Source organism: Otolemur garnettii, unplaced genomic scaffold, assembly GCF_000181295.1.
Source record: "Otolemur garnettii isolate 467f Iridium unplaced genomic scaffold, OtoGar3 scaffold00004, whole genome shotgun sequence".
In the NCBI taxonomy this organism is placed as follows: Eukaryota; Metazoa; Chordata; class Mammalia; order Primates; family Galagidae; genus Otolemur; species Otolemur garnettii.
Genome location: NW_003852399.1, coordinates 7,032,815 through 7,045,081, shown reverse-complemented (window position 1 = coordinate 7,045,081; position 12,267 = coordinate 7,032,815). Strand labels below are relative to the sequence as shown.

General features: G+C 36.7%; 1 protein-coding gene across 6 annotated transcripts in view; it reads right to left on the bottom strand.

Moving 5' to 3' along the window:
* Positions 1–848: 848 nt before the first annotated feature.
* Positions 849–12,267, bottom strand: part of ATAD2 (ATPase family, AAA domain containing 2) — a 90,419-nt gene continuing 79,000 nt past the window's right edge. For 5 of the 6 annotated variants that reach the window (XM_023517156.1, XM_023517157.1, XM_023517158.1 and 2 more), the window contains 4 exons: positions 7,421–7,813; positions 5,515–5,648; positions 2,580–2,708; positions 1,196–1,516 (listed from right to left, as the gene is read on the bottom strand). In XM_023517156.1, coding sequence (XP_023372924.1) covers positions 1,472–1,516; positions 2,580–2,708; positions 5,515–5,648; positions 7,421–7,813 — 701 coding nt within the window. In that variant the 3' untranslated portion in view covers positions 1,196–1,471. Of the gene's footprint in view, positions 1,517–2,579; positions 2,709–5,514; positions 5,649–7,420; positions 7,814–12,267 lie in introns of all 6 variants that reach the window. The other variant, XM_003782364.2, reaches the window with a different exon arrangement.

Below are 12,267 nucleotides of genomic sequence, written 5' to 3'. Positions count from 1 at the left end.
GGTTGGTCTTGAATTCATGAGCTCAGGCAATCTATCCACCTCGACCTCCCAGAGTGCTAGGTTTACAGGTGTGAGCCACCATGCCTGGCCCATTTGAGTCTTTGTACCTAAAGAACAGGTACCATATGAACATTCCAGTATCAACTGCATTTAAAATTGTGGCCAGCAATATATGGAAGAACAGATTTTGTACTACTTTTACACTAAATTATCTTTAGTATGTTTTAAAATACTGAAGAAATAGAAACAAATGTGGTTTTTACCTTCAAAATTTATTATACAATCTATACACACAAAATGAAATCCTATTTATAAAAGATGCATGTGAAAGAATAAGTTATAGTAAACGTCAATAAAAATGAGTATGTAAATGTATATCTCTAGGAATATACACATTCAAATGTTCTCAGTGACTAGCATTGCTTTATATATTACGTAAGATGGTATCTACTAATTAAGGTATCTGATTTACTGGGTTTTAGAAGACCTTAAATACAACATCCAGATAAGTCATTAACAAATGGCAGCTCAACTCTGAACTGCATCAGAATCCAGAATCTCTTATTTTAGATCATTTACTATGCTCTTTTATAGGTTTCCAACAGACGTTATTGTACAAATATTAGAATGCCCCCCCAAAGAATATGCATGAAAGTAACTTTAAGAAATGTATTTTAATATAAAATTTATAATATTTATATAATTGCATATAAATGGTATCTATAGAATCTAACCTTAACACAATTTTAGAAAGATAGTTTCAAATATAAAAACTTTGTGCTATTAAAAAGACATTAACAAAGTAGTTATTATTACATTTATTATTATAATTATAAAAGTAAACAAAAAAAATTTAAAATCTTTAACTCAAATTAGAATTATAAAAATGTTTACCTAAAAAAACACTAATTTTGATATTAAAGTACAGAATTATAGTATAACCAAAAGCTGTTCAAGGGCTCTCCTGGCAAATGACTTACACAAGTTTTTAAGTGAATGAACAGGGAAGCTAATGGCAGATGTGAGAAGGGAATTCAATAAAATAAAGATGACAAAAAGAATGGCAAAGACAATGGTTTAGCAAATTTTCAGTCTGATACAATAAACTATTTTTAGGAATGATAAAATTAAAAGTGCTTAATATAAAACATTTTAATGTCAGTAATTATTCTTAAGTGCGATAAAACAGGATTTAACCAAAATAACTTTATTAAGAGTTGGCTAAATTCAACTATTAATACTATTCTATTACTACAGTGTCTTCCTTGTTCAAGCAAACTTCTAACCATTTATTAGTTACCTTGCACATGTAATTTATCTTACATATGTACATAAATACTAGGAAAGTTCAAATATTTTTATTTTGGTCTTTTAGTGAAAGATGCAGGATTTCATACTGCGTCAGTTATATGGACATGACAAAAATGAATTAAATAGGAACTGAATATAAAGAATACTTGATACCATGACATCATGATCTGGAACAAATGAAGTTTTCTACCTCTTGCTCCATGTTCTAGATAAAGGATAAAAAGAAAAGTTATTAAGTTTCAATATGGAAAAAACTAAAGTAGTATGTTGACACTGTTTTTTTCCTTCAGTAAACAACCTTAAGGACATTAATATTCATATACATCTCTGTTAGTAAAAACTAAACATTTAGCTCAGCATTTAAGACTGTCACATAAGCTGATTTCACAGATGGGACTTCATTATTTAAATGCCTTTGAAATGAATCCAAGATGCATTCATTTTATGATAACTTCAAATAGTAATAATTAAGGTACTGGTATACATACAGATAATATTTTATACTTTGCAGGCACCAGTATTTATACATTAGACTACACAGTTACCACAGAATACTTTACTGGGTATAGTAAGTACCATGTAGGTATATAGGTGGGTATATAGTGGGTACCTTCTTGTATTTTGTAGTTACTAGTAATATACACACATAAGTACCATTTAAAATCTATTTAAAATAATTAGCACTCTAATACCTAGTCTAAAGCAAAATTAAGACAAATAAGTCTATCTTAAAAGGAGCTACATATCATTAATACACAAAATAAAGAATATTCAGCTTTTGTTCCACTGCTTATTAGACACAAATTAAATTCTAGATTGAAAAAAATTCTGAACTCACTCTTATCTAGAATTTATAATTCACATATTAAAAAATGGTCTTTAAGTTCTTATAATCACTTAGTTCCTGATATGGATTAAATAAAGCCTCAGCAAGCTTATTTAAGTACTATATTATACTATAATAAGAACATGAGAGGCTCAGCGCCCATAGCACAGTGGTTACAGCGCCAGCCATACACACTGAAGGTGGCAGGTTTGAACCTGGCCTGAGCCAACTAAACAGCTGCAACCAAAAAATAGCCAAGCACTGTGGCAGGCACCTATAGTCCCAGCTAGTTGGGAGGCTGAGGCAAGAGAATGGCTTAAGCCCAAGAGTTCAAGGTTGCTGTGAGCTGTGACGCCAAGGCACCTACTGAGGGTGACATAGTGAGACTGTCTGAAAAAAAAAAAAAAAAAGAGCATGAGAAAGTTTCAAATCAATAGTTTACCTGAATAAGTGTTGTTTTATCATAGTCACTGCGATGCTGATAAATACATTGGCTGATTACGGCATACAAATTTTCCAGTTGAAATATATTGTACTCTTGACTTTTTTTAACAACAGTCTTCAAAAGATTCTAAAAGAAAACATGATTAAGTTTACATATGTGAGAGATGAATTCCCTGCGATATTTCATTCTGAAGGTTTGGGGAACTGTTATCATATAAGCCAGAGAAGGGCAGATTAGGCCATTTAATGACACATGCCAGCCAATGGCAGTGGTTCTAACATTTAAATGTAGTTACCATTATTTATAATCCAGGCCTTGGCTTCAAGTAACTCCTATTCTAGAAACTACAACTTAGGAGTCTGCCAATTTCAACTCTAACGATGAGCCTTTACAAACAATTTAAAAATTAAACTCAAATTAGATTAATAAGAAAAAAGCAATGTTCTGCAGGGTCTTTTACAGCAGTATAAGTACATAATAATTAATTCCATTATGTGAAACTAAAAACGTAAATGGTGAGCTACCTCACCACTTCAGGGTTCTTCTTATAAAAAGGGTTTTCCATCTGCTCAGTTTTTTTCTCTTAAGTAAAACGGTAGGTTGATTAGAGTTATGCAATTCTTCAAGTCTGGGCCTACCAGGATAGGTCACTATATCATAATTAAGTAAAAGTCAACTAAAATGGTCATAAAAAATTTATGGGCCCAATAATTTAGACTAGTATGTTAAAAACTATAAATCAACACATTAGTAATCTGACTTTATGCAAATTATTCCATAGGAAATCTATCCTCTCATAAAAGGTCATTATGTATTACATGCCTACTGGATTATCACTTGATTACACAGTTCCTCTTTTGGTAGGTTATATTACCAGAACAAGTGCAAGTTGAAATAGTCTTAATAAATGCTATCTTTTTTTTTTTTTGAGATAGAGCCTCAAGCTATCCCCCTGGGTAGAGTGCCATGGCTTCACAGCTCACAGCAACCTCCAATTCCTGGGCTCAAGCGAGTCTCCTGCCTCTGCCTCCCAAGTAGCTGGGACCACAGGCGCCCGCCACAATGCCCAGCCATTTTTTGGTTGCAGCCATCTTTGTTGTTTGGCGGGTCCAGGCTGGATTCGAACCCGCCACCCTAGGTGTATGTGGCTGGCACCTCAGCCACTTGAGCCACAGGCACCGAGCCATAAATGCTATCTTTAATTGACACTAAATGATATATCTGTAGCCTGAGTAGAACAAAGCTATAAAATTTATAAAAATTGATTAAGTAGAACAATAATTGTTGCCCTTAAATCCAAACAACATAGTGAAGTACTCACAAGTTCCTATTTAGTATTAGGGATACCTTTATTTTTTTTGAGACAGAGTTTCATTGTTGCCCTGGGCTGAGGGCAACCTCACAGCAACCTCAAACTCTTGGGCTCAAGTGGTCCTCTTGCCTCACTGAACCTCCTGGGTAGGTGGGTGCCTGACACCACACCTGGCTAAATTTTTTATTCTTAGTAGAGATGGAGTTTTGCTTTTGCTGAGGCTGGTCTCAAACTTTTGAACTCAGGCAATCCTCTCAGAGTGCTAGGATTATAGGCATGAGCCACTGCACTCGACCTAGGGATACCATTTTTATGGTTATGAGATTTATAGGAGCTTAGAGTTTCATACACATTTTTAAAGAGATTTTTTTATGAGAGATTAGAGCTCTCTGGGGGGAGAAACTACTCTAGGAATATTGCTGCTTTCTTCTTAAGTACAGATATCAAGTTCTTATTAGCTTTGCTAGATTTAAGAGAAAGGCTTTTCTGAGTTCATTGTTACTAGGAAGTTCACCTTGTACTTACACAGAGCAGATTTACCTCTAATACAGTGGTTCTCAACCTTCCTAATGCCACGACCCTTTAATACAGTTCCTGTGGGTTGTGACCCACAGGTTGAGAACCACTGCTCTAATATGTTAAAAGTTATCTATATAAGTAATTTATTTCTTTGGATATAGCTCTAATACATCACCAAATTTTGGTTGGGCTCATGCGTGTAGTATCAGCACTTTGAAAGGCTGAGGCAGGAGGACTGCTGGAGCCCTGAAGTTTGAGGCGGCAGGGAGGTACATGTATAATCATGCCATTGCACTCCAGCCTGGGTAAGAGAGCAAGACCCTGTATCACTGACAAAACCAAAAAATCGAACAACCAAAACCCTGTCAATGTTTTTATATTTGAAATATGGCCAAAATAAAAATTGGTAACTTGGAATTAGGATGCATTTTTTTTTTTTTAACCTTTGAAGTAAAATGACAAAAAAGTCAATCTTATTTCAGATATGTTAAGGCAACGGCAATATATCTAAGTTGTTAGTCAGGGCATTAAGACAGTTGTTCAGAGGTATGAGGGTGGAGAGTTCCAGAGTTACAATACCCTCACAGAGGTAATAGCTTTTCCAAGAGTACAAAAAAATAGAGCAAATGGTTAAGAAAAACCCTGAGGAGCTGATAAAAGTAGCTAAAGGCAAGAATGGTTTAAGGGCACAATTGTCAAGGAAGAAAGGTTATCAACAGTATCACATGTTACAGATATGGCAGAAAGAACTCAATTTAACAAAGGCAAGTATTACTAACTATTAGGGTATCACTTTATTAGAGTGCGGAGGATGAAAACCCAACTGAGGGGAATAGGAAGAGAGAAAGAATGAGCAACAGATAACCTACAGCATATTAGAATCACTTACCTATTTTCCCTCTGGTTCCTACCACAGATCCTCAGATATAATTCCTAATTTGGAACAGAGGAAGGAGAAGAGCAATAAAGGGAAACTGGGAGAAGAAAAAGTTTAAGTTTCTCATGTAATTCCTACATAGCCAGATTGCCACTAGTCCACAATCCAGTGTTTTGGGGTTACTAATCTACTCAGTGAACGTATTATGATTTCGATGTACATACTTTTAATCGCTCATGGTCCACAACAAGTGATGGTGTAGGCTGAGAAAGAATTGCCAAAGCCTTTTCAACACTGATGAGCTGCTGCTGTTCTACTTGGGAACGCCTAGCTCGAGTCATTCGTAGAACACACATTTCTAGAATAAAAAATTAAATAACTATTATTTGGTCCACAGACGTTAATACCTAAATAGTAGGATGATTAAATAACAGGGCATGTTTATAACAGTTAGGGACATAAACACTGATTCTGGCTTATATAATAACTCTTTGTTATTAAGATATTACCACTCAAAAATTAAGGATAGTTAGAAAATCCTTCAACTGAGTATTTCAGGGGAATCCTCAACAGGCTATCTTCTACTTGGGCACAAGATTTACAGCATTTTAACATCTAAAGAGGACCTCAATAATCTAGAACAAGAGCTGCCAACTACCACCCATGGGGAAAATCTGGCCTGCCACTGTAAACAATGTTTTATTAGAACATAACCATGTCCATTTTACTTGCTGTCAATGCAATTTTCCTGACCAGGGTAGAGTAGTTATGACATACATGAAGACTGTACGGCCCACCCCAAGCCTAAAGTATTCAACTGGTATCTGGCCCTTTAAAGAACTTACTCATTATAAATGAGAAAAATAAAGCTAAGAGAGGTGAAGAGACTTTTCCAGTGTCATATATCTAATTGTTTTAAGAATACCTAAGAAAGTACCTGTCCTACAAAATAATGTCCTTTTAAAAAAGGTAATGATAAATGAAAAATAAAACTGTGACCCAAATATAACAGATTTACTATTGTCCAGAAAGTAGAAGGGAAGAGGAGAGAGAGGGGAAGGGGGGGGATATGGGAGGCGGGAGGGCATTTGGGGGGGACCTCACCTAATGTGCATGATGCAATGGTACTATTCTAAAACAATTCAAAACTATTAAGAAATGAGTATAATTGTGATGGATGTGTTACTTAGTTCAATGTAAGCATTTCACATTGTATATCGAAGCAGTACCCTGAATCCCATAAATGCATCAATGTACAAAGTTATGATTTAATAAAAAAAAAAAACCAAAAAACAAAATATGACAGATTACAAAAAAGAACAAAAAAACCATTAAACATCCACATTAGAAAGACTATATTCTATCCATTATTGTTGACTGTTCAAACATACCTGAACTCATTTCAAGGAAGCCCTTGTAAAAGTTTGATGACCTTCACCATAAAAGCCACTGAGGAAAACCAGTTTCATTAACTTAATGCTTATTTTTGACAAAAATAAATTTTTTACTGTTATTCACCATTTTGCTTTGTATGACTAAATAATGTTAGGCTTTTCTAAAATCCAAACAAATCTACTGCCAAAAGGCTCAAGAGGATGCAAATGAAGATAATTCTAAATGGAAAATTTGGGGAGCAGGATCACTGGAATAAATACAAACAATCTTGGACTTAACTTACAATAAGGGATTAAAAAAATGATGGGGGTGGGTAAGAGTCTTTTTATATCACTCAGCAAGAATCACAGAAAACTGCTAATCTTGCTTAAAAATGGAAGTGTACCAGGCTAACTTTTTAAAGCTGCATAGCCAGATTATTAGATTCAATCCTCAAAGTATCTCATTAGCTAGCTAATATCTACTCCAATTTTGCAGATGAACAAACAGGCCGACCAGTTAAGTATCATGCCCAAGTTCACAACCTACTAAGTCCAGGTCTGTTTGATGACAAAGTGCACTTTTAACAAGTATTTACAGCTCAATAATAAGGAAAGATAATGCTATTTTTTCTTACTAACACCTGAACTCTGAAGACAAGAAAAAAAGCAGTGAGGTGAGCTGTAATTAGTTGTTTAGGAACTGAGAAACATCTTTTATAATCGGTAAGTTGTTTTTTAAATAGAAAATGCTTACCTTTTGCTTCATTTTCATCAGAAATATCTATTATCTGAAAGTTAGAAGGATCTCCATTGTAAGCAATCTTATCTTTCTGCAATTCTGTACATGCTGTAGTCTTCCTAGATTCTTTAAGCTCATTCTCAATATTATAGGAATTTAAATTACTGTTTCCCAATTCTGGTTTGCTTTCAGAGGCATTTTGCTGCTTCTCGTTTTCTTCTAGTGACGATTCTCCTGTGTTTCCGGTTTCATTATGGTCTACACTTGTATCTTGAGTTTCCTCTGTATCACTTTCAATTTTCTCATCAGCAGTTTGGCAATCATCCTTTGTCTGTGAAATCTTCCGTCGCTTGGTTATGGTGCCTACATACCACTTCGACTTTTTGCGAATTTTTCTCTTCAACTGAGCTTCAAGGAATTTAAAGAAAAATTATGAAAGAACATTCAACAATTTCCTAAATTTTAAGGAAGAATTAAAAAAATAACCCCCTGTCATGAAAGGATAAGGAGTTTGAGAAACCACAGTAGTTTTGCATGGTTGGAATATAAAGAGAACAGTGTGGAGCACTGTGAGAAGAAGGTGCAGAAGTATGCAAGGCCTGGATCATAAAACAACCTTCCCGAGAACTTTGTATTTTATCTTAAATAATTTTATAAAGGGCTATGACATCATCTACCTGATGGATACATTACAAAGATCACTTTGGCAGAAGTATGAGAAATGAACTGGAAAAAGGGCAAGACTTCAAAAAGCCTATACTTGTTCACCAGGTTACTAACTTTTTTAAGAGACAGGTCTCCCTGTGTTGCCTAGGCTGGAGTGCAGTGGCTATTCACAGGCATGATCAGATCACACTGGACTACAGCCTCAAACTGGCTGGGCTCAAGGAATCCTCCTGTATCAGCCTCCCGAGTGGCTAAGACTATAGGAGTATACTACTGCACCCAGCTAATGCAAAAAACTCTTATAAGCTCTTTGTGTATACTTACTCATTGAATTTTACCTTAACTCAATGATGCTTGCTATTAGCATCACCACCATTATATAAGGAAACTAAGGTCCAGAGAGGTTAAATAATCTGTCTAGACCAGATGGAGAATAACCACACTGAGAATAGTCATGGGAAAAGTAGTAAAACTTAGGTATCAGAAATGATAGAAGGAGAATGGAGGACAGATTTGAAAGAAATTAAGTAGTTTTCATAAGACTTGGGGAGATAACTGAATATTGATAAGTAATAAACAGGTAAGAAATTAAGAATGACCTCAGGATAAATATCACTGTTCAATGGTATTATACTTGCTAAAATGTATATGGGTAAAGAGGAGGACCTAATTATTTATATTTTAGGTGGCAGTGGGTCTAAAACACCTATGGTAGCAGTCCCTTCAAATTACCAAGGAGAGTGGAGGAAAGGAAATAAAGGGTACACAAATTTTTAAAACTTTTGATTGACATATAATACGTAGATAAAGCACAGCTTACTTAAATAATGCACGCATGGGTTAAAAGCACCAACCTCAGCTGTTGAAAATCTGCATTTAACTTTTTTTTTGTTTTGAGACAGAGTCTTACTTTGTCACCCTCGGCAGAATGCTGTTCACAGCTCACAGCAACCACCAACTCTTGGGCTTAAGCGATTCTCTTGCTTCTGCCTCCCAAGTAGCTGGGACTATAGGCAGCCGCTACAGGGCCTGGCTATTTTTTGACTGCAATTGTCATTGTTGTTTGGCAGGCCCAGGCTGGATTCGAACTCACCAGCTTTGTTTTATGTGGCTGGTGCCCTGGCCGCTGAGCTACAGGCGCCAAGCCTGCATTTAGCTATTGACACTCTCACAACTTTATTTACTAATAGCCTACTGTTGACCAGAAGACTTATTGATAATAAAAACAGTTGATTAGGCCAGGTGTTTGCGGTGGCTCACGCCTATAATCCTAGCACTCTGGGAGGCTGAGGCAAAAGGATTACTTGAGCTCAGTAATTTGAGACCAGCCTGAGCAAGAACGAGACCCCATCTCTACTAACTACAAAAAAAGTTAGCTGGGTGTCATGGTTTGTGCATGTAGTCCTAGTTACTTGGGAGGCTGAGGCTGGAAGATTGCTTGAGTCCAGGAGTTTGAGGTTGCAGTGAACTATGATGATACCATGGCATTCTATTCAGGGAGACAGAGGGAGACTCTGTCTCAAAAAAACAAACACAAAGTCAATTAACACATATTGCTTATTTTTTATGTTATATTACATAATGTATTCTTACAATAAAGCAAGCTAGATAAAAGAGACTATCATTTAAAAAATGTTTACTATTCATTAAGTGAAAGACAATCATCCTGTCTTCATCCTTGTCATCTTCATGTTGAGTAAGCTGATGACGAGGAGACAAATAAGAAGAGGTTGGTCTTGTTGTCTCAGAGGCAAGACAAACCGAGGAGGCAGAACAAGCAGGAGAGGCAGGAACACTTGGTGTAATTTTATAGAAAGACATTGTAATTTCTGACTTTTTGCTTTTTCATCTCTAAAAATGTTTCTATACAGTGCTAATCTTTCTTCCATCATTTCTTTTAGTTTCAGTGCCTGTACCGTAGGAGGGTCCATGAAAATAAAAGAAGTCAAAGGAAGCCCTGCATAGCCCGAATCCTATGTCAGACTGTCTCATGTCAATCTCTTTTCTGGCATTCCTTCTACACTATCACCTTCATCATCTAGTAATGGTTTGGAAGCACTCCTCTTCATCAAGTTATCTTCTATTAATTCCTTTAGTGTGTCTATCAGCTCTTGAATTTTTCCAAAATCTTGAAACCCTTTGCACACAGTATTTTTGCCTTATTCAAATCTCTTAAGTGATTTCCTAGATTGGCTCTGTTGTAAACCTATGAAATCATACACAACGTCTGTACAGTTGTCTCCAGCAAGAATTTGTTTCAGGTTTGATGGCATCTGCAAGGGTGGAATCCCCCAGATGTTCATGATGTACCAGCCTGAGCAAGAGGTTGAGGGTTCTCTTTTATAGTGTTGACAAACCTTTTCTGTGGAGTCCTATTTGTAATAAGCCTTACGATAGTGCTTATACCCCTGATCTTGAGACTGAAATAGAGATGTTGTGTTTAGAGGTAAAGGTAAGCAGACCATGTTGACACCTTCAGGTTGGAACTCATGGGGTTCTGGGTGGTCAGAGGCATTGTCCAGTAATAAAAAACTTTAAAAGGCAGTTCCTTACTGGCAAGGTACTTCCTGGTTTGGGGGACAAAACATCAATGGAATCAATCTAGAAAAAATGTTCTTGTCCAGGCTGCCTTCCTGTATAACCAAAAGACTAGCAGCTGGTTTTTATCATTTCTCTTCAAGGCTTAGGAATTTTTTGATCAGAAACCTGACTTTATTTGCACCAAACAGTAGAGTTGGCCTATCCACTTCTGCTTTAAATCCTGGATCTTACTTTCCTTCCTTTCTAATAAATGACCTCCCTCCCTGCCCAAGAATAAGACATTTTTTCTTTCCAGAATACTTTCATCTGCACTAAAAACCTGTTCAGGCAAATAGCCTTTCTCCCCAGTGATTTTCTTTCTTTCTTTCTTTCTTTTTGAGACAGAGCCTCAAGCTGTCCCCCTGGGTAGAGTGCTGTGACATCACAGCTCACAGCCATCTCCGACTCCTGGGCTCAAGTGAGTCTCCTGTCTCTGCCTCCCAAGTAGCTGAGACCATAGGCACCCACCACAACGCCTGGCTATTTTTTTTGGTTGCAGCCATCATTGTTGTTTGGCGGGCCCAGGCTGGATTCAAACCCAACCTTAAGTGTATGTGGCTGGCGCCTTAGCCATTTGAGCCACAGGTGCCGAGCCCCCAATGATTTTCTTAATGTTTGGGAACTCCGTCAGCAGAAGCTGCTTCTCCTGTTATCTTGACATTTTTTAAGCTAGAGCTCTAAAATTATCAAATCATCTTTTGCTGACCTTAATCTCTCTAGCTTTAGATTCTTTACTTTCCTTTTAAATTGTTATAAAATGAGTTTGCTTTTTGAAACATATCAGAGTCTATATCTTTCTGATAGTAATCCTGCACTCATATAAAATCTGCACATTATAATAGATAAGGTATTTTGCAAAAAGTATAAAGCCTTTGCACCTACTAATGTAGTTACAGTGACAGCTTCATGAATTTCCTTTTTTTTTTTGGAGATGGAGTATTGCTGTGCTACCCAGGCTAGAGTCATCATAGCTCACTGCAACCTCAAACTCCTGGGGGCTCAAGCAATCCTCCTTCCTCAGCCTTCCAAGTAGCTGGATTACAGTGGCGTGCCACCATGCCCGGCTAAATTTTTTGTATATTTTGTAGGAACATGGTCTCACTGTTTCTCAGGCTAGTCTCCAACTTCTGGCCTTAAGCAGCCTCCCAAAGTGCCAGAATTATAGACATGAGCCACCATGCATGGTTGCCATTTCTTTCTGCAGACCTCAATTTACAGTACATGTCAAGCAATTCAACTTTTTTGTGTAAGGTCATGACTTTTCTTTGCTTCTTGGGAGCACTTCCAGCATCGCTCACAGTAGTGCTTTGTATGGGTTCCATGGGTGTTGTTATTCAAAGTTTATAGCATTACAACCAACACAATTAAAAACACTCAAGAATGCAATGGACCACTTTTTACTGTGATATACTGGAGAGATAACTGTTCATGCAAAGATGATTAGCATCGCATGGTGTTTTAAGCAGATGCAATACTTGAGCTCACCACAAGATCAATAGGAGGTAGCTATAAAATTATTACAGTGGTACAATATGTACTATGTAGTTTTTTTTTTATTAAAATACTGAGTTTAGGCTCGGCGTCTATAGCTCAACCGGCTAAGGCGCCAGCCACGT